The sequence below is a fragment of the Theropithecus gelada genome, chromosome 19, assembly GCF_003255815.1.
Source record: "Theropithecus gelada isolate Dixy chromosome 19, Tgel_1.0, whole genome shotgun sequence".
NCBI lineage: Eukaryota > Metazoa > Chordata > Mammalia > Primates > Cercopithecidae > Theropithecus > Theropithecus gelada.
Genome location: NC_037687.1, coordinates 28,985,328 through 29,008,925, shown reverse-complemented (window position 1 = coordinate 29,008,925; position 23,598 = coordinate 28,985,328). Strand labels below are relative to the sequence as shown.

The window sequence follows — 23,598 nt, the reverse complement described above, 5'->3', positions numbered from 1 at the left end:
TAGGCTTAATCCCCGGGTGACAGGGCCAGGCATGGCGGCTCACGCCTCTAATCCCAGCACTTTGGGAGGCCAAGGCGAGTGGATCACCTGAGGTCTGGAGTTCGCAACCAGCCTGCCCAATATAGTGAAATCTCGTCTCTACTAAAAATACAAAAATTAGCCAGGTGTGGTGGCACGCGCCTGTAGTCCCAGCTACTCAGGAGGCTGAGGCAGGATAATTGCTTGAACCAGGAAGGCAGAGGTTGCAGTGAGCCAAGATCGTGCCATTGCACTCCAGCCTGGGCGACAGAGCGAGACTGTCTCAAAAAGAAAAAAAAAAAAACCAGAAACACCTGGGTGATGAAATAATGTGTACGACAAACCCCCATGACCCATTTACCTGTGAACCAGCCGGCACATCCTGCACATGTACCCCCGAACTTAAAATATAAGTTAAAAAGAGAAAAAAAAATTGGCTTTTTATAAAGTGTAACAACTGCATCATCTATTTTTACCTCTAGGGAATTATTTTAAACAGTGTTTACTGATGGTGGTATTGCCCATTAAATGCATGCACGCACACCGACCCTGACGCTTATAGTTTCCTTCCACTCTGCCCTAATTAAAACAAAACATACGCCGGGCGCGGTGGCTCAAGCCTGTAATCCCAGCACTTTGGGAGGCCGAGACGGGCGGATCACGAGGTCAGGAGATCGAGACCATCCTGGCTAACACAGTGAAACCCCGTCTCTACCAAAAAAATACAGAAAACTAGCCGGGCGAGGTGGTGGGCGCCTGTAGTCCCAGCTACTTGGGGGGCTGAGGCAGGAGAATGGCGTGAACCCGGGAGGCGGAGCTTGCAGTGAGCTGAGATCCGGCCACTGCACTCCAGCCTGGGCGACCGAGCGAGACTCCGTCTCAAAAAAAAAAAAAATAAAAATAAAATAAAATAAAATAAAATAAAACAAAACATACTACTAACTACATTTCTGCCTGTATGAGTACCCCTCTTCTGCGCTAAAATCTTATTTATACTCTGTGTCTTCACTTCTTGCCTCCAATTCCCTCTTGAATGCATCTAATCAAACTTTCATATCCACCATTCCACTGATAACTTTATTTTTCAGAGTCACCGGTGACCTCCCCATTTCTAAATCCAATGTATTTCTTTTCCTGCTTTAGTCTTTCTTTTCCTGTCAGAAGCTTTCTATTTGATTTTCTTGTCACCTCCCTGACCATTTCACTTTCCTCTGCTGCTGTGTCCTGACTCGGAATTGTTTCTCAATGTAGGAATGACTCACGGCTTAGTCCTTGAACCTCTTCTTATCTCTGTCCACACCCACTGTGTTTCCTCATCATCTCATCTCATGGCTTTAAACCCCACTGTATTAGTGCGTTCTGGAATTGCTACAACAAAATTCCAGAGACTGAGTAATTTATTAAGAAAACAGGTTTAACTGGCTCACAGTTCTGCAGGCTGCACAGGAAGCATAGCGACATCTGCTTCTGGGGAGCCTTCAGGAAGATTCCAAACATGGTAGCAGGTGAAGTAGGAGCAGGCGTCTCACATGGCGGGAGCAGGAGCAAGAGAGAGTGAGGGGGGAGGTGCTACACACTTGGAAACAACCAGATCTCGCGAGAACTCACTATGATAAGAACAGCACCAAGGGGTGGTGCGAAACCATTCAACACAAATCCACCCCCATAATCCAACCACCTCCCACCAGGTGGGAGGATGCACCAGTAACAGTGGGGATTACAATTCAGTGTGAGATTTGGGCCAAGGACACAGAGCCGATCCGTATCACCCACCTACCCACCTACATGTCTCCATGTTCCCTGCAGACCTGTCCCCCGAACTCCAGAATTCTGTATCCTGTTGTCTCCTCAGCCATCCGTTCAACCGTCTAAGAGACATCTCCACCTATATGTGTCTAAAGTGACTTCCCCAACTCCCCAGGTACATTCGCCTGCACACCTGAACATCTCTCCGATGACGGTGGCCCTATACTTCCTGGCTTTAGCTTTACATTCAGCATATATTTGAAATAGAGAAGATATGACATTATATAGAAGGGTTTTAATTCAAATGATAAATAAAAGTTACATTTACCTAAAATGGTAGGGAAATGCATAGTTTCTAAAAGTGTTGTGAGCTGTGGAAGAAAAATGTTTGAAGACCTCCTGCCTACCTGATCTGCTGCCTCGGGACCTCTCTGACCTCCTACCTGTGTCCTCCTCACTCCCTCTGCTCCAGCCACACAGGCCTCTTTCCTATTCCTGGAGCCGAGGTTACTCCTGCCTGAGGGCGTCTACCTGGGCTGTCCCTGTGCCTAGAACTCTCTGGCCCCTCAGTTGCAGATAATCTGGCAAGATTTCCCCCATCCCGATCTGCAAAGGTGCCCTCTGCCACCAGCATCACATGGGGTTTCCTACTCATTTAAACAAAACTTACTACTATGTTCTTTTTACATTTTGAGGATCTGGAGAAAATGGCAACGCAAAGAAAAGTAACTTTGAAACAACCAACCTGCTTTTAGTTTCCTGATTTTGCTCCATTCAGCCCTTTCAGCTTATGAAGCCGACCTCTTCCCCTCAACGCCTTTCATATTAAGAATGAGGTGTTGTCTGATTCTAGGATTGCAAATAAAAGCCAATAAAAGCAGGTCCATATTTTTGCTCTATGTGTTTCTTTCTGGTTCTTTGCCTTCCACTTTCTACAGACTGGTAACAACAAGGCCCCAAGGGGAGATCAGAGCTGGGAGATTGGGGCTGTGGTAGTCTTGCCTCCTTTGAGACGTACTCAATCCTGGCTTCAGACTAGAGTGCTAAGGCATTTGTAACACATGGTTCATTCCCCTTTATAGAGATTCTCCTTCCAGTAGTTAGGGTGGGCCCAGCCTCCATAATGTTTAAGAGGTACCCAAGTTGATGCTTTTTTTTTTTTTTTTGGAGATGGAGTCTGTCTCTGTCACCCAGGCTGGAGTGCAATGGCTCGATCTGGGCTCACTGCAACCTCTGCCTCCCAGGTTCAAGCGATTCTCCTGCCTCAGCCTCCCAAGTAACTGGGATTAAAGGCGTGTGCCACCACGCCTGTCTAATTTTTGTATTTTTGGTAGAGAGGGTGTTTCACTATGTTGGCCAGGCTGGTCTCGAATTCCTGACCTCAGGTATCCACCCGCCTCGACCTCCCAAAGTGCTGGGATTACAGGCATGAGCCACCGCTCCCAGCCCCAAATTGATTCTCATTTGTATCCAGCATTGAGCTTCAAGCCTCTGTATCCTCCATTTCCCAGGGCAGAGCTCAGCCTGTGACCCACAGAGGTGAGGGAGTGCTGCGCTCTGCATGGGGTTTAATCAGAGATAGGTCCTTGCCCTGAGTGGGAGCTCAGTCCAGCCCAGCTACCCTCTGCTGCAGCCTGTGTGTGGGCGTCTCCCGGAGGGGAGCTAGTGCTGAAGAAAACGGTGAAAGATTCACTTGGTCTTTGTGTAGGAATGTATTAACCTTGCATCCCCCCAGTGCAGTGGGCTGTCACTCCACATGCTGAGGCCTTCCCTGTGTGCATGGTTGTGATACAGAAAGTAATGTGTTGTTTCCAAGCATTAAACAACAGATTTTTTACTTTTAGGTTTGATGTGTGAATAATTACATTGACTGAGAAAGAAACCCAGAAGAGGAAGAAGAGGAAAGAAAAGGAGTCAGTGATGGCTACTCAGGTAAAGTGATATTTTACTCAGGTAAAGTGACATTCTTGGTGGGTCATTCTGTCTCCTTCCTTTGTGAAGTGCAGGACGTTGGAGTTGTGAATCTTCTCTGCGTCTGAAGCTTCCTTCCTGACACATTTGCTCATGCTCATCCATGCCTTTCCTCAGTTCCTCTCATCTTATTTACATTCCATCTCAGCATGACCGAGGGACATGAACTTGGGAAGAGGCTGTACTGGGCATGGTCCTGGGGAGGGCTCACACCCAGACATGGATGGGGACAGGGTGTGGGCCCCATGGTATCAGAGCTGTTGGGCAGCAAGGATTGTTTGGGGGCCACATTGGAGGCACTGTCAGCTCTCTGTAGACCAGGAATAGAGAAGCTGCCTGTGGAAGTCACATATTAATGTGCATAAATATCTAGTAAATTATCGAAAGCGGCCAGGCGCCGTGGCTCATGCCTGCAATCTCAGCACTTTAGGAGGCTGAGGTGGGCAGATCACTTGAGCTCAGGAGTTTGAGACGAGCTGGCCAACATGGTGAAACCTCATCTGTACTAAAATTACAAAAATTAGATGGTCATGGTGGCAGAGACCTGTAATCGCAGCTACTCCGGAGGCTGAGGCGGGACAATAGCTTGAACCCGGAGGTGGAGGTTGTAGTGAGCCGAGATGGTGCCACTGTACCCCATCCTGGGTCACAGAGCAGGACTTCATCCTCAAAACAACAACAACAACAACAACATTATGGAAAAGGAGGCCTGTAAGGGGAGATCTTTCTGCCTGATTTTATACTACATTTGAAGCTGTATGAATGAGTCACTGTTTCTAACTGCACCACCCTTAATGACTGGGAATTGAATGGAAAACCAGATACAGACATTAGAGCGTGTTTTATTCCATCATTGATTTAAAAATATGAAATCAAGCTGAATGTCAGATTCTTCTAGCCATGGTCCGAATATCCATCTCACAGAGACTGCTTTGTTCCTGTGGGGACTCTTACCAGCAGTTGTTTTAAGTTTTAAGGTTATAATTTTGCTCAGATGTAAGAGCTGAGCATTTGTTATCAGAGAAGATGGAGCCAAATTCTCCCACTGCACCAATTATTGTTAAATATTATATTTATTTTAAACATCACATGATGTATGTATTTGTTTTTCGGTAAAAGTTCAAGCAAAGATGCAGTTCAGGCATTAATACATGTTGGCCAGGCTGGTCTCGAACTCCTGCTCTGAAGTGATCCTCCTGCCTGGCCCTCTGAAAGTCCTGGGTTTACAGTTGTGAGCAATCATGCCCGGCCCACATTTCTTTTTAATTCTTCGAAGCCAAAATGTAAATCGCCATTTCTTTCATGTAGGTTTGTAGAGATTCAATTGGTTTCTTTTTATAGACCATATTTCCCTGTTTCTTTGTATGTTTTATTGTCTTCTTTTGTGACTTCAGCATTTGAAAAATTAGCTGCCTCCCCAGATTTGGTGGCTCCTTTGTTCAGGGAGGACACTCCAATCAACTACCCTAGATTCTGGAGACTTCCCATGCTTTTTCTTGCTGGGGATTCTGTCCTCTCTGGGCCTTTGCTTGTCATCTCTCTATTGAAGAGGTTTGCGGCTTTCTAGTCAGAAGCTCCCCTATTTTCTGTACTATTGTAGATAGACTCTAGTACTGCAGATATCTGTGGTACTAGATCTTCACCCTTGTGTCTTTCTGTGTTACTGCAGGCACTGGTTTATGTCAGTCATCTTTTTGCTCAGTGGCCCCTAACCTTTCATCCTGTTCTTTCAGTGTTACCACAGGAAGTCACCACTAGGGCAGTTGTCAGCCTAGCCATGGAGGCAGGGACACCTTAGAGAGCCCGTATTAGGGCAAGGTCAAGGGTAGCCCTGAAGTAGGACCACCCCTGAGAGTCCAGAGATGTAGAGTCACCAGTGTGTGATCGCAGCTCAGGAAACCACAGCCTGTGAGAACTTCCATGTGGGGTGATCCCAACAAAACTAATGGGGCAGGATCCCCGGGACACTGGGGACCTAACTCCTACTCCAGGACGTCTAGAAGGTGGGATATAGAGTCAAAGAAGACTATTGTCAAGAATTAAGATTTAATATGTGTGCCCTATTTGAGTTTCAGACTTAACATGGGAGCAGCTACCTCTTCTTTCCTGTTTCTGCATTTTGGAGTTGAAATATTTAACGTGTGTCTATGCCACCATTGGATGTTGGAAGCACTTAAGTCGTTTGATTTCACAGGTTTACAACTGGAGAGCAGTTTGCCTCAGGATGAAACACATGTTTGAGTCTCACCCATATCTGATTTAGATTATAGTTAGATGCAGCTGTAGACTATAGAGTTTGGAATTGGTAGTAGAAAAAGTTAAGACTTTGGGGGGCCATTGGGATGGAATGCATTTCGCATGTGAGGAGTACATGAATTTTGGTGGGGCAGGATGGAATGCTGTGGTCTGAGTGTTTTTCTCTCCTCCACAGTTCATTTGAAACTTAATCCCCAATGCCCAATCTCCACGTATTATGAGGTTTGGGTTTTAGTAGGTGATTGCATCACAAGGGTTCTGCCCTCATCAATGGAATATGGTGTTCTGGTCAATGAGATATCAAAACGCTTATCCTACGGAGTTCACTGCTTTTTGGCCCTTCTGTCCCTTCTGCCATGTGGGGACACAGCGTTCCTCCCCTCCAGAAAATGCAATAAGACACTATCTTGGAAGCAGGGATCATCCCTCAGCAGACATCAGTCCTGCTGGCACCTTGATCTTAGCTTTCCCAGCCTGTGAATTATGAGAAATATATTTCTATTGTTCATAAATTACCCAGTCTTATTTGGTTATAGCAGCACAGAGAGACTAGTATGTTCTGTAACCCTAATGTAACTGTTTGATTGTTTTGAGTCAGCTCTTAATTCTCAGACATCTGGGTTCAGATGCTTGCTCTGCCATTTTCAGGTTGTTGACCTAGGCAAGTTTGTTAGCCAGTCTGTGACACAGTAACATGGAACAAGTCTCTCTCTCATAGGCTATTATGTTGTTGTTTGAATTAGAACATGTAAAGCATTTGGAGTAATGCCCAGCACATGGGGAGTGTTCCAAAACTTTAGTCATTGCTGTTACTCTGGTCATCACAGTTTTTAGTTTATGACCTTTCTTTAAAGCCACTATAGACATTGTCATCTCTGAAAACACCACTCATATACTAGCTCATCTAGACAGTTAATGTATAGAACATAATATCTAATACTTTCTAAGGGATAACCATGTGTTCTTCTTATTTGTGTATTTCTTGCATTGTCCACAAAAAGAGAAATATACACTGATGTAGAGAATATAATAGTCTCCTATTGTATTTTGTAACAAACTAAAATTAAGCACCGTAACTTTCTCACAGATGCCTTTTATAGATATGTCAAAACACACAATTCAAAGTGATGTGATAGTTCTCTCCTCATTTTATGTAAACAAAAGAGCTCTCATATTGCTTCTTTTTGAAATGTGTTTTTCATTTCAGGGACCTTTGACATTCAAGGATGTAGCCATAGAATTCTCTCAGGAGGAGTGGAAATGCCTGGAACCTGTGCAGAAAGCTTTGTACAAGGATGTGATGTTGGAGAACTACAGGAACCTGGTCTTCCTAGGTGAGTATAATTTCATTCTAGAAGTTCAGATTTGCCTTCGTGCATTTTTGTATTTTCTCTGTTGTCTTTCTTGGGAACCCCTCCATTATTTGAGACTGAAGCCTTTTTGGTTGAAAAATAAAAAGCTTCTTAATGCTGCATCTGGCCTTTCACTGTCTCCTTTGTATATATATTCTCCGGCCTTCTTTGTACATCAGTGGTGGTTCCAGAGCTGAAGTTCGCAGAGAACTTTATGGCAGAGTTAAAATATCCAATTCCGTTTTCTGTCCATGTGCTTTTTTGTTTGTTTAAAACAGGTTCTTGCTCTGTTGCCCAGGCCGGAGTGCACTGGTGTGATCACAGCTCACTGCAACCTCTGTATCCTGGGCTCAGAGCAATCCTCCCACCTCAGCCTCCCAAGTAGTTGGAATTATGGGTACGCACCACCATGCCCAGGTAGAGACAGGGTTTTACTATGTCACTCAGGCTGCTGTTGAACTCATGGGCTCAAGGAATTCTCTGGTCTTGGCATCCCAGAGTGCCGATATTACAGGCTTGAGCCAGTATGCTTGGCCTATCCCTGTGGCCTATCCCTGACCCTGTGATCCACCCGCCTCAGCCTCCCAAAGTGCTGGGATTACAGGTGTGAGCCACCATGCACGGCCAAAGCTTATATTTTTTAAGTCCACATAATTTGTTTTAAGTGACCGCTACTTTCATCTGGTGCATTTTCATGTATTATAAGTGAACTTTGTTTTTATTTATTTAATAATCAGTTCCATATTTTTGAGGATACTCAGTTTTCCTTTGTTTTATGTTTCTTTCTGAGGTAGTGTTGTATTGGGGAATGTATATCATGTTATATATTTTACAAGATTTCTTTCTTTTACAGATGGTATAGTTCAGCAGCAGTTTCTCTAAAACTTACACAAACTCTGTAGTGTTGTAATAAGATAGTTTCAGTTATTCCTTTTACTCCCATTTCCCCTGACTTAATTCCTACTATTAAATTTGTTAATGAGACCGGGCGCGGTGGCTCACACCTATAATGCCAGCACTTTGGGAGGCCGAGACGGGCGAATCATGAGGTCAGGAGATTGAGACCATCCTGGCTAACACGGTGAAACCCCGTCTCTACTAAAAATACAAAAAGTTAGCAGGGTGTGGTGGCCGGTGCCTGTAGTCCCAGCTACTTGGGAGGCTGAAACAGGAGAAGGGCGTGAACCCGGGAGGCGGAGCTTGCAGTGAGCTGAGATTGCTCCGCTGCAGTCCAGCCTGGCCGACGGAGCGAGATTCCATCTCAAAAAAAAAAAAAAAAAAAAAAAATTTGTTAATGAAATTGATTACAGTTCTTTTCATTGGAAATTTTTTAATACCTTGAATATATTTTTAAAATATAGTTACTATCTTAATTGTAGAAATGCCATGAAAGAGATTGGTCATACTTTGTTTTTTGTTTTTTGGGTTTTTTTGAGATGGATTTTCACTCTTGTCGCCCATGCTGGAGTATAATGGCACCATCTCAGCTCACCACAACCTCCGTCTCCCAGATTCAAGCGATTCTCTTGCCTCAGCCTCCTGAGTAGCTGGGATTACAGGCACGTGCCACCACGCCTGGTTAATTGTGTATTTTTAGTAGAGGCGGGGTTTCTCCATAATGGTCAGGCTGATCTTGAACTCCCGACCTCTGGTGATCCGCCCATCTCAGCCTCCCAAAGTGCTGGGATTACAGATGTAAGCCACTGCGTCCAGCCTGGTCATACTTTGTTATATAAGACACATTGCTTTTCTGTAGTAAGTTTCAGTTTCCTAAATATAACTCGCTGGACTTTCTTTAAATCACCCTTTTTTTTTTTTTTTTTGGGAACAAAAGCTATATTATAATAATTATTCTCCAGTCTACTTTCATGTCCATCATGTTATACTGAATTATTATTTTCAAACCTTACTTTATTATACATGTAGCCCATTTCTTGCACTTCAATGACTTCTCAACTGATATTTATAAAACCTATGTATTTTTTTCCATCATGCTTAGGGAATGAGGAATAAATTTTTTTAAAAAAATTGTATTTTATCCAGAAGTGTTTTTCCTAGGTTTTCTTCCAGGATTGTTGTAGCCTGGGGTCTTACATTTAAGTCTATATTCATCCTGAATTAATGCTTGTGTATGATGAGAGATAGCGGTCCAGTTTCACTCTTCGATATATGGCTAGCCAGTTTTTCCAGCACCCTGTATTGAATAGAATGTCTTACCTCAATTGTTTTTGTTGACTTCGTCAAAGATCAGTTGGTTGTAGGTATGCGGCTGTATTTCTGGGTTTCCTGTTCCATTCCATTGGAGATCTGTGGCTGTATTTCTGGGTTCCCTATTCTGTTCCATTGGAGATCTTCTATTTTAATGGAAGCATGTATATCTAACAATTTTCTATCTTAGCACTGTTTTCTCTGCATATATAAGTTTTGGTATGTTCTATTTTCATTTTCCTTTGTTTTGAGGTATTTTATCATTTCCTTTGAGATTTCCAATTTGGCATATTGACTGTTTAGGAATATGTTGTTCCCACGTATTTGTTGATACTCTAATTTTTTTTCTGCTGTTGATCTCTAGTTTTACTTTGTTATGATGGGATAAGTTACACTTTATGATTTCTGTCTTTAAAATGTGTTAAACAGGTCAGGAGCGAAGAGGGCCTGCCCCTCCACAACCTGTGGGTGTTTCTCGTCAGGTGAGATGAGAGACTGAGAAAAGAAATAAGAGACAGAGACAAAGTCTCTGGGCCCAGGGGACCGGCGCTCAGCATACGGAGGACCCACGCTGGCACTGGTCTCTGAGTTTCCTCAGTATTTATTGATCATTATCTCTACCATCTCGGAGAGGAGAATGTGGCAGGACTATAGGGTAATAGTGCGGAGAGGGTCAGCAGGAAAACATGTGAACAAAGGTCTCTGTGTCATAAACAAGTTTAAGGAAAGGTGCTGTGCCTTAATGTGCTTGCACACAGACATCTCGGTGCAATAAAGAGCAATATTGCCACCAGCATGTCTCACCTCCAGCCCTAAGGCGGTTTTCTCCTGTCTTTGTAAATAGAACATACAATCAGGTGTTGCACTGAGACATTCTATTCCCAGGGACGAGACATTCTATTCCCAGGGAGGAGCAGGAGACAGATGCCTTCCTTTTATCTCAGCTGCAAAGAGGCCTTCCTCTTTCACTAATCCTTCTCAGCATAGACCCTTTACTGGTGTCGGGCTGGGGGACAGTCAGGTCTTTCCCTTCCCACGAGGCCATATCTCAGGCTATCACATGGGGAGAAACCTTGGACAATACCTGGTTTTCCTGAGCAGAGGTCCCTGCGGCCTTCTGCAGTGTATTGTGTCCCTGGGTACTTGAGATTAAAGAATGGCGATGACTTTTACCAAGCATACTGCCTTCAAGCACTTTTTTAACAAAGCACATCCTGCACAGCCCTAAATCCGTTAAACCTTGAGTCAACACAGCAGGTGTGTCTGCAAGGACAGGGTTGGGGCTAGGGTTACAGATGAACAGCATCTCAAGGCAGAAGAATTTCTCTTAGTACAGAACAAAATGAGTCTCTTATGTCTATTTCTTTCTACATAGACACGGTAACAGTCTGATCTCTCTTTCTTTTCCCCACAAGGAGTTTGAGACCAGCCTGGCCAACATGGCGAAACCGCGTCTCTACTAAAAATACAAAAATTACCTTGGCGTGGTGGCGCGCACCTGTAGTCCCAGCTATTTGGGAGACTGAGTCAGGAGAATCGCTTGAACCTGGGAGGCAGAGGTTGCAGTAAACCAAGATCACGCCACTGCCTTCCAGCTTGGGTAACAGAGCGAGACTCAGCCTCAAAAAAAAAAGAAGTGTTAAAAAGTTTTATTTTTAAATATTTCTTTTGAAGAATGTTCCGTGTGGAGTTTGGAAAAAATTCTTTTGTGCTGTTTTTGGGTGATGTGTTATGCATATGTAGATTAGGTCCAATTTAACGTATAGTTTAGGTTGCCTAGTTACTTACTTTTTTTCTATCTGATTGTCCTATTTATAAAAGTGGTCCGTTGAAGTATTTTATTATTACTGTGGAAATTTTTTCCCTTTAGTTATGTTTCTCTTGCTTCATATATTAAGGATCTCTAATATTAGGTGCATATAGATCTGTAATTGGTATATCTTCCTAGTGAATTAACCCTTTAATTATTATATAATGCCCTTCTTTGTCTCTTGTACCAGTTTTGACATAAAGTCTATTTTGACTGATATTGGTTTAGCCACCTCTGATGTCTTTCTGTTACCATTTATAAGGGATATCTTTTTTCATCCTTTCAGTTGAGCCTGTGTGTGTCCTTCAAATAAAAATGAATCTTTTGTGGATAGCATGTAGTTGGAGCCTATTTTTAAAATTCATTCAGCCAGTCTGTATCTTCTGATTGTGGAGTTTAAGCCACTTATACTTAATGTAATGACTGATAGAGAAGGACTCACTGTTGCCATTTTGCAGAATGTTTCCTATATCTCTTAGATTTTTTTGTTCTTCATATCTGTTACTGCCTTTGTGTTTGTTTAGTTGATTCTTTCGTCTTGACATACTTTTATTTCCATTGTATGTGTCTTCTATACATTTTTTGTGGTTATCATTGCAATTACAGAAAACACTTTAGATTTATAACATCTTGTTTTAAACTGATAACAGTTTGACTTCAGTCACATACAAAAATGATTCCTTTATAGGTCTGCTCCCATGTTATGTTTTTGATATCCCAGATTACTTCCATAAATACTGTGTCTCCATTAACATGTATTTAAACCTTGACAGCAGTTTCCTGCTTTCTTAGTTTTTTCAGACTAATATTTGCCTATTTTGCTAGGGTTTCTTCTGTACCCCAAGTCTCCTTAACATTGTTGTACTATCAATAAGGTTTTATGTTGTCTTTTTGTATGTGTACAAAATGAATTCATCCATCTCCTCTTCATGGCTGTTATCAAATTTTTTCTTCAGGATTATACTGTAGGAACTTTTTTTTCGCATCTCTCCTGATATGTAGGGTTGTTGAGCATATGCCTGGAAATATAACTCATGGGACATTCAATTTGATAAATTTCATAGCATATATTATAAAGACATAAGTCTGCTTTCTTCCCGTATCCTCACACTGCCTCCTTTTTAACTGTCTTCCCTTGTCCTGTGCACATAGTATAATTCCCATGTTTAAGTATTGGTCAGTATAATGCTACTTTTAAATTAGTTTCTTTTTTCATCCAAAGTCAGGATTTTAACTGTTGCTTGTGAAATTATATACCCACAGCTCTGCCAGCACAAACACTGCTGCCCCATGCACATTACTCCTTGCCCTTTTCCTCTTGCCTTTTCTCTTCCCTGGCCTTTCCTAAAATAGTACTTTGTTCCAGACGGACTACCTGGCTACTTACTAGCATATTAGTTTTACACTCCCATTATTGCATAACTCCTTCACCTCCCACACTACTCTCACTCTGTAAGGGATGACCCTACTCATTCACTTGATCACTTCTTTTTTTTTTGAGATGGAGTCTTGCTCTGTCTCTCAGGCTGGAGTACAGTGGTACGATCTTGGCTCACTGTAACCTCCGCCTCCCAGGTTCAAGCAATTTCCTGCCTCAGCCTCCCAAGTAGCCGGGACCTGCCACCACACCCAGCTAATTTTTGTATTTTTAGTAGAGATGGGGTCTCACCATCTTGGCTGGGCTGGTCTTGAACTCCTGACTTTGTGATCCACCTGCCTTGGCCTGATCACTTTCTGAGAACACTGCCTAAATCATTATATGCAGGGAATGATGACTCAGATACTGTTATTCATGGGGATGGCTGAATAATGCTTTTGGCAACATAGCATGGCTCTTGAAGTATTTCTTTCTACACTGTTAGTATTTGGGGTGACCTGTTATCTGCAGAACCTGCTTGAGCAGTTTTTGAAAAAAAAAACAGTGTTTGATCCTGCAAAGGTAGGTGCATATCTTACTTTCTTTGTTAATTGGATGTAAACATATAAATCCCGTGGGCATACTTTGCTTGTGTGTTAAATAGTGATAATTTACCTCAAGACTTTTTAAACAAGTTAGTACTGTTAGCTAGTCTAGAAATTGTGTTTTTTAGTAAAGACTCACAGATTTCTTTGTTAAATAAAGCATATCAATATTGTTCCATGTTTATAATGAGATGGCATATTGGCTTCACCTTAGTCAGCATGGCTACCTATAGTAGATATTGTAGATTGGGTGGTTGAAACAACAGAAATTCACTTTTCACAGATCTGGGTGATGAGAAGTCTAACATGTCAGAACCACCATTTTGGGTCTTGGCATGGGCCCTTTTTCCGGTTTACCATGACTTTCTCTTTCTGTGTCCTTACGTGGCAGAGGACCTAACTGCCTCCCAAAGACCACACCTCCAAGTACTATCACATTGAGGATTAGGTCCTCAACATAGGAATTTTGGCAGACATAAGTCTTTATATCAAAGCAGCCTTCATTGTATCTGTAAGTTTTCATTTTGTAGTTTCTTCCAAACAATGTTTGTTGTCTTTTATCTTACTTTATATGCTTTTCAAGTAGAATCTCTGTATGATATATATTTTGTGGCCAGTTAATTAGGTAATTAGAGGCAATGAATAGGACCAGGTGTGGTGACTCGTGCCTGTATGTGATCCTGGCACTTTGGGAGGCTGTGGCAGGCAGATTGCTTGCCCTCAGGAGTTTGAGATCAGCCTGAGCAACACAATAAAACTCTGTCTCTAAAACTACAAAAAAATCAGGTGGGCATGGTGGTGAACATCTTTGGTCTCAGCCATTTGAGAGGCTGAGGTGGGAGGATTGCTCGAGTCTTAGAAGTGGAGGTTGCAGTGAGGCAAGATTATGCCACTTCATTCCAGCCTGGGTGACAGAGTGAGACTCCATCTCAAGAAAAAAGCACAATAGATAGGGAGTTGCTGTGTTGATTGTTACATGTTGTAGGCATGAAGTCATAGTCAGTATTTCTGACTTCCTGCCCCACTTTTTATTCTATATTATGTTGTATATTTACCGTCCTCCCATCCAAGTAGTAACCAGGTCTGACACTGTTTAGCTTCTGAGATCAGCTGTGTTCCGGGTGGTATGGCCAAAGACATATTTATCTTTCTTTTATCTTTAAAAGTCAGTGATCTCAACATATTTTCTAGTTATCATATGCTGTCTCTAGAATATACGTTCTTGCTTATTATAAAGGGAGAATTGTTTAGAATTCCATACTGTAAATTTGTATATTTGCATATGATGCAAATTTGTATATACAATATACAAATTTACAGTATGGAATTCTAAATATAATGTATATTGTATTTTACTTACGTGCTGGTTTTATCTGGGTTATTAGAGTGTTTTATTTATTAATTTTTATGATAATTATTAATTAGTTGAACTTGTGAATATTTACTGTTACACTGTATCTTGCTGTAGTTTGACATTTGTTTGTACACAGCAAATATGAAGTGAACATACATAACTTTTATTCTCTTATGAGAGAGCCACGTTTTCTGCCAATTGGTGTGTAATTTGGTGTCATTGGTTGCAAAATACTTGTTTTAGTGCCAATATATGTTTGCACAACATAAATCTTTTGGTCATAGGATGTTTGAAACTAGGCTTTCCTAAATAATTTGAATTACATGTAGTCATCCTTTCTTTACTATAGACTTCTACTCATTTTGTATTTCTAAAAATAAAAGATCATGGTGGAGAACTTTCACACCTGTCTGGTATAAACATTATGCTTAGTGTAGTATGTTTCCAATATAAAGTATTTATCAATAGTAGTTATTTTTTAAAAACTCATGTTCATTATATTTTGCAGGTATCTCTCCTAAATGTGTGATCAAGGAATTACCACCAACAGAGAACAGTAATACAAGAGAAAGGTTCCAAACAGTGGCACTGGAAAGACATCAAAGCTGTGATATTGAAAATTTATACTTCAGGGGAATACAGAAACATCTATATGACCTTGAATTTCAATGGAAAGATGGTGAAACAAATTATAAAGAAGTGCCAGTGCCCCATGAAAACAATCTTACTGGTAAAAGAGATCAACATAGTCAAGGGGATGTAGAAAACAATCATATTGAAAACCAGCTTACATCAAGCTTTCAGTCACATCTGACCGAACCGCAGAAAGTTCAAACTGAAGGGAGAATGTTTGAATGTAATCAAATGGAGAAGACAGGTAATAACGGTTGCTTAGTTTCTCCACACATTAGGGAAAAACATTATGTATGTAATGAGTGTGGCAAAGCCTTTAAAGCATCTTCCAGCCTTATTAATCATCAGAGGATACATACTACAGAGAAACCTTACAAATGCAAAGAGTGTGGCAAAGCGTTTCATCGGGCCTCACTACTAACTATACATCAGGTAGTCCATACAAGAGGGAAATCATATCAATGTGATGTATGTGGCAAGATCTTCAGAAAAAATTCATATTTTGTAAGACACCAAAGGAGTCACACTGGACAGAAAGCCTACGTGTGTAATGAATGTGGTAAGTCCTTTAGTAAAAGTTCCCACCTTGCTGTTCATCAGAGAATTCATACCGGTGAAAAGCCTTACAAATGTAATCTGTGTGGGAAATCCTTTAGTCAGCGTGTCCATCTTAGACTTCATCAGACAGTTCATACTGGAGAGAGGCCCTTCAAATGTAATGAGTGTGGCAAAACCTTTAAACGGAGCTCAAATCTCACTGTACATCAGGTAATCCATGCAGGAAAGAAACCATATAAATGTGATGTATGTGGTAAGGCATTCAGACATAGATCAAATCTTGTATGTCACCGGAGAATCCACAGTGGAGAGAAACAATACAAATGCAATGAATGTGGCAAGGTCTTCAGTAAACGTTCAAGTCTTGCAGTGCATCGGCGAATTCACACTGTAGAGAAACCTTGCAAATGCAGTGAATGTGGCAAGGTCTTCAATAAACGTTCAAGTCTTGCAGTGCATCAGAGAATTCATACTGGACAGAAAACTTACAAATGCAATAAATGTGGCAAGGTCTACAGTAAGCATTCACGTCTTGCAGTGCACTGGAGAATTCATACCGGAGAGAAAGCTTATAAATGCAATGAATGTGGCAAAGTTTTCAGCATACATTCACGACTTGCAGCGCATCAGAGAATTCATACTGGAGAGAAACCTTACAAATGCAATGAATGTGGCAAGGTCTTCAGTCAACACTCACGTCTTGCAGTGCATCGGAGAATTCATACTGGAGAGAAACCTTACAAATGCAAAGAATGTGGCAAGGTCTTCAGTGACCGTTCAGCTTTTGCAAGGCATCGGAGAATTCATACCGGAGAGAAGCCTTACAAATGCAAAGAATGTGGCAAGGTCTTCAGTCAATGTTCACGTCTTACAGTGCATCGGAGAATTCATAGTGGAGAGAAACCTTACAAATGCAATGAATGCGGCAAGGTCTACAGTCAATATTCACATCTTGTAGGGCATCGTAGAGTTCATACTGGAGAGAAACCTTACAAATGTAATGAATGTGGCAAAGCCTTTAATCAGGGCTCCACACTGAATAGACATCAGAGAATTCATACCGGAGAGAAACCTTACAAATGTAATCAGTGTGGGAATTCCTTTAGTCAGCGTGTCCATCTTAGACTTCATCAGACTGTTCATACTGGAGACAGACCTTACAAATGTAATGAGTGTGGCAAAACCTTTAAACGGAGCTCAAACCTCACTGCACATCAGATAATTCATGCAGGAAAGAAACCATATAAATGTGATGAATGTGGCAAAGTATTCAGGCACAGTTCACATCTTGTAAGTCACCAGAGAATCCACACTGGAGAGAAAAGATACAAATGTATTGAATGTGGCAAGGCCTTTGGGCGGTTGTTTTCCCTCAATAAACACCAAAGAATTCATTCTGGCAAAAAACCTTATAAATGTAATGAGTGTGGAAAATCTTTTATTTGTCGCTCAGGCCTCACTAAACATCGAATAAGGCATACTGGAGAGAACCTTACAACTAAACTCAATGTGACAAGGCCTTAGACGTTGTCCTAGTTTCTAGAATCACTGAATAATTCATACTTACTGTTATAGCTTGTATATTTTTCCCTTCTCTTGAAATCCCTGTGGAATTGTAATCTCCACTATTGGAGGTGGGGCCCGTTGGGAGGTGATTGGATCATGGAAGTGGATTTCTCAAATTGAGAAAGATTTAGCATCATCCCCTTGGTGCTGTCCTGGCAATAGTGACTTCTCTTGAGGTCTGACTGTTTAAAAGTGCATAGCACTTCCCTGTTGCTTGCTCTCATTCTAACCATGTGAAATACCTATACCCCCTTTGCCTTCCACCATGATTTTAACCTTCCTGAGCCTTCCCTAGAGGGTGATCGGATGCCAGCACCATGTTTCCTGTTAAGCTTTCAGAAGTGTGAGCCAATTAAACTCTTTTCTTTATACATTAGCCAGCCTCAGGTATTTTTTTGTAGCAATGCAGTTATGACCTAATACATTTACACATGCAGTAAATATAGCTAAGTTTTAAGCTAGTGTTCACTACTCACTGGGTGTAAGAATATGTATACATATTCCAGGATGTATGCATACTGGAGAAGAATCACAGAAGCATAATACGTGTGGCAAGAATTCTACTCAAAAGCCAAAACTTGTGAATCTAGGTAATTCAAAGGGATGTATGAAATGAAATGAGGGTGGCAAAACCTTTAGTAGAGTTCAATCACTACTTGTCATAAGAGAGTTTATACTGAAAGGAAATCATATAAATGTGTGTGTCAGAGGCTTTCCCCAGGCATCAGAACTCACTAGGCATCAGAATATACATCTTTGAGAGGAACCACAGAAACGTAATGTGCATGCTAAGGCTTTTACCCCAACATCAAAATGGAAACAGAGTATTCATACTAGAGAGCAACCTTACAAATGTAACAAATGGTTTTAAAAAATGAAATGTTCAAAGACCGGGAATCAACCCAAATGCCTATCCGTGATAGACTGAATAAAGAAAATGTGATACATATGCAACATGGGATACTATGCAGCCATAGAAAGGAATGAGATCATGTCCATTGCAGGGATGTGGCTGGAGCTGGAAGCCATTATCCTCAGGAAACTAAGAGAGGAACAGAAAACCAAACACCACATGTTCTCACTTGTAAGTGGAAGCTGAACAATGAGAACACATCAACCCAGGGAGGGGAGCAACACACTGGGGCCTGCCGATGGGGGTGGGAAGGTCAGGGAAGTGGAGCATCAGGAAAAATCGCTAATGCATTTTTGCCTTAATACCTAGGTGATGGGTTGGTAGGTGCAGCAAACTACCATGGCACATGTTTTCCTGTGTAACAAACTTGCAAATTGTGCACATGTACCCAGGAACTTAAAGTGAGACAAAACTAATGTCCATGCCTTTGCAGTTTGATTGAATGTATAGAGGTGAAAAATCCTGTAAGTATGCTGAACATGAAAGGAACTGTAAGCAATAGTGTGTCTTCAGGCTTTACCAAATTATTCCTATTTGAGAGAAAACTTGGAAATGTAATCAATGTGGCACAGCCATTATTCACAGGTAAGATCTTAGCACACTGCAGCCTCAAAAAGTGGTCCTCCCACCTCAGCCTCCAGACTACCTGAGACTACAGGTACATGCGATTGTGTCTAGCTTACAGCTTCTCTGAGATATCCAAGTTGCAAGCCTCACTACTTTTGCGCTTTGGGGCCTTTATTAAGTAAAATAGGAGATACTTGAACACAAACACCACAATACTCTTAACAATGCTAACTGAGATGACTACTAAGTGACTGAGAGATGGGTAGGTTATTCTGTGTGGCTACACTGTATAAAGGGATGATTTATGTCGTGGGCAGAACAATGTGAGATTTCATCACATTAGTGAGAGCAGTGCACAGTTTAAAATTTCTGAGTTACCTTTTTTGGGAATATTCCATTTAATGTGTTTGGATCACAGTCGCCATGGGTAATTAAAATCGTGGAAAGTGAAACTGCAGATAATGTGGGATGACTGTACCAATATGTTAGGGGGAGGGAGCCAGTTGGTTGTGAGATGTAAGTTTGTGATTCTGAGATAGCAGCTTTGCAAAAAACTGCAATTCGTCAGTTCACCAATATTGATAATAATGGTGCAAGCTTGGTGAGCTAAGAATGTTCCTGAAAACCTTTGTTCCCACTGCCAATTCCTGGGGACAGTTATGGGTTCCTAATGACATCACCACAAAGACACTTTGGAGTGTTTAGTAAAGGCTATTTCTTTTCAATGATTGGTGGAGGCAGACGGGATCAAATAAAAATAGAACATTGTGGGCTCCCAAGGCTGAGGTGGAGCTGGAGGACACCAGCCAGACTGTGGAGCAGCAGTCTCCTTGTGCACGTGCCTGAAGTCCGCGTGGGTGTTTGAGGAAGTGGGGATACAGCATTTAATGGAAAATGGATGCTTAAGAAATAAAAAATGGCAGGCTTCCTAGATAGTTTTCATTGGCCAGAATATGAATGTATTGACTGGGGTGAGAGAAGGAATGCTGTGGCGTCTGTTGTAACAGGTATATTGTTTTTTACAGGCTGGTGGATAATGACGCAGCTGTGGTGTATCGTAGGCCAGAACAGTTGAACCATGCCTTTCACACATGTGGTGTATTTCCCACATTGGCTTTCTTCATGATAAAAATGCTGTATCCAATGCTCAGGTGACAGATGATAGCTGTGAAAGAGGCTGTTGAGGAAGAACAGGTGCTTGAGTTTGGCTTTTCATTGGTTTTGTGTCGATGTTTGGGGTACTTATTGCTTCCATGTGGATTCTTTTTGGTGCATATGTTACCCAACCACTCTGATCTACAAATTTGGAAGAACTGAAGAGCTATGGACCTGAGATCACTTCTTAAATCACATTTTCCTTGTGTTATATTCTGTTTGTAGGTAAATTTTTATCTCGGTACACATTGCCAAATGGAGTAGCTTGTACATTAAATGTTTTGTTTCTTTACATTTTTATGTTGTGTTTTTTGTTTTGGTTTTTTGTTGTTGTTGAGATGGGGTTTTGCTCTTATTGCCCAGACTGGAGTGCAATGGCATGATCTTGGCTCACCACAACCTCTGCCTCCTGGGTTCAAGTGAGTCTCCTGCCTCAGCTTCCAAGTAGCTGGGATTACAGGCATGCACCACCACACCCAGCTAATTTTGTATTTTTAGTAGAGACAGGGTTTCTCCATGTTCGTCAGGCTGGTCTCGAACTCCCAGCCTCAGATGATCTGCTCGCCTCCGCCTCCCAAAGTGCTGGGATTACAGGCATGAGCCACCACGCCTGGCCTATGTTGTGTGTTTTTAAAGTTTTATGAAATTTATGTTCTTCATTTTTCACTGCATAGACTGTTAATACATATATAATACAAGATTATATGGATTGGATAATGAGTATCTGTTTTTTATTCCCGAGATTTAGAACTTGACCTGTTCCCTGAGCCAGAGTTATAACATCATGTCATTTTAGAAGTAACCACTCTCTCTCTGGCCAGACGCAGTGGCTCACGCCAGTAATCCCAACACTTTGGGAGGCCGAGGTGGGTGGATCACCTGAGGTCAAGTTTGAGACCAGCCTGGCCAATATGGCAAGACCGTGTCTTTACTAAAAATAGAAAAATTAGCCGGGCGTGGTGGTGGGCGCCTGTAATCCCAGCTACTTGGGAGGCTGAGGCAGGAGAATCATTTGAACCCTGCGGGCAGAGGTTGCAGTGAGCTGACATTGCACCACTGCACTCTAGCCTGGGTGACAGAGTGAAACTCCGTCTCAAAAAAAAAAGTAACTGCTCTCTCTCAGTATCTCTAATTTCTGAAGATGCGCAAAAAATATAGCTTCATATAGCTGGAATGAGCACTGAGCCATAAAAGGTATTTCAGCAAGTTGTAATTTATTTTGGCCTAAATATGAGGTTTTTTTGTGAAGGGAAAATGTTTGTTCTTATGTATGGAAGAAGTGTACATTTATATAATGATTTTTTAAATGCCCAAAGGATGAGTTTGGAAACCTCTTTTAAAAAGAATTCCTCTAACATGACCTTATGTGAGAAGGTCATACTCTTTTACATGATCAAATAAACTCAGTTTTTTTATGATTATTGTAAAAACACTGTGTAAGGCAGCTTAGCACCATGCTTCTCATAAAAGCAGCTTAAATTATCCACTGGGGTTATCGTTTGACAACCTGCCATTGTCTGGTGTTATACAATTCAATAGCAAGCAACTTTGAGGCAATTTAAAAAGTGGAATAATTAAAGATAAGGCACTTCTTCCCAAAGGAAATTATCACCTAGTGAAAAATTAGGCATTTCATCTACTCAGTTACTGACTGCAAGTCTTTCTTCGCTCTAGCTCTCAAGCTTTGGGTGAATGTTCCTGCGAAATATATCTTCAACTTGAAAGTTCATACTCTAGTCAAAAACTCCTTTTACTGAGTTTGCAGTACTGTATTTGCACTGTATATATTTCTCTGGACCCTTATTTCTACTTTTGCTTTCCTTTGTTACACAGATTTTGTGTTGCACTTTTGTCTCCAGAGGGGTATTGTAGAGCCTTGGTTGTATGAATAATAGCAGTGGTAGTGTCCACAGCTCCAGTGCAAGCCCATTTGGCATCACTCCTCTCCTCTTTCTGAGAGGATTTATTGTGTGCAGAGTATGAAGCAGTTGTGGAGCGCTGTGTCTCTGTCAGGATACCATCTTGTTTGATAACATCTTTCTTTGTTGTCTTTCCTTGAAAATGTCAGTAAGCTCTGTTATGCTTCCAGCAAATTGTAAGACTATTTGTTTCCACCCTTATAACCTGTTGCAATACATATTATTTCTCATACATTTTAATATTGTTTGTTGCAGAAAACAAACCATAAAAATTCATTTGCTGTTCAGTTTTCAATTAAAAAAAAAGAAATAAGGCCCGGTGCGGTGGCTCAAGCCTGTAATCCCAGCACTTTGGGAGGCCAAGATGGGCGGATCATGAGGTCAGGAGATCGAGACCATCCTGGCTAACACGGTGAAACCCCGTCTCTACTAAAAAAATACAAAAAACTAGCCAGGCGAGGTGGCGGGCGCCTGTAGTCCCAGCTACCCGGAGGCTGAGGCAGGAGAATGGTGTAAACCCGGGAGGCGGAGCTTGCAGTGAGCTGAGATCCGGCCACTGCACTCCAGCCTGGGTGACAGAGCGAGACTCTGTCTCAAAAAAAAAAAAAAAAAAAAGAAAGAACATTGTTAATTTCTGAGACTTGATGGACGGTAATATGGAAAATCTTTTCTTTTGCCTATTTATCTGTGCATCTACACTGGTGAAATTTCTTCTCATGTTTTTAACCTATTTTCTAATTCAATTTTTTTTCTGTGATATACTTTACTTTGTAGAGCAATTTTTGGTTTCCAGCAAAATTTAGTGGAAGGTACAGAGATTTCCCATATAGCTCCTTCCCCCACATATGCATAGACTTCCCCATTGTCAACATCCTCCACCAAAGTGGTAGATTATCACCCAACATCCTTAGTTTATACTTGGCTCACACTTGCACATTGTGTGGGTTTGGACAACTGTAAAATGGCACATATTTACCATTATGGTAACATACAGAGTACTTTGACTACCCTAATAATCCTCTTTGCTCAATCTAAATTTGTGTATTTCTTTCACTTCTGTCACTGTTGCTTCACGTTTTGCAGCTGTTTTTTAGTGCATACGCACTGATGGTTCTGAAATCATCTTTGTAAGTTAACATTTTTATCATGTAATCTCCCTGTTTTTCCATGGTATTTTTATTTTCTCTGAAGATTACTTCTTTTTTTCCAGTCAGTTTAGCAAGTTTATTTTGCCAAAGTTAAGGATGCTTGCCTGTGACACAGCCTTAAGAGTTTCTGGCCATATATACCCAAGGTGGTCGGGGTGCAGCTTGGTTTTATACACTTTTAGGAGATACCAGTTAATATGTAAGATGCACATTGGTTTGGTTTGGAAAGTCAGAACAAGTCCAAGCAGGGAGGGTGCTTCCAGGTCATAGGTAGATAAAAGACAAAGGTTGCATTCTTTTGAGTTTCTGGTGACCATTTTCAAAGGAAGCAATCAGACATGCATTTATCTCAGTGAGCAGAGGGATGATTTGAATAGAATGGGAAGCATGTTTGCCCTAAGCAGTTCCCAGTTTGACTTTTCCCTTTGGCTTAGTGAGTTTTGGGTGCCAAGATTTATTTTC

The 23,598-nt window shown here is 41.5% G+C and overlaps 1 protein-coding gene across 1 annotated transcript; it reads left to right on the top strand.

Moving 5' to 3' along the window:
* The first annotated feature begins 3,608 nt into the window (after window positions 1-3,608).
* ZNF616 (zinc finger protein 616) lies at window positions 3,609-18,314 on the top strand. Its single transcript, XM_025369215.1, has 3 exons — window positions 3,609-3,696; window positions 7,199-7,325; window positions 15,186-18,314. The coding sequence occupies exons 1-3, from the start codon at window positions 3,685-3,687 to the stop codon at window positions 17,390-17,392; spliced, it is 2,346 nt and encodes a 781-aa protein (XP_025225000.1). The 5' UTR covers window positions 3,609-3,684; the 3' UTR covers window positions 17,393-18,314.
* The last annotated feature ends 5,284 nt before the right edge of the window (window positions 18,315-23,598 follow it).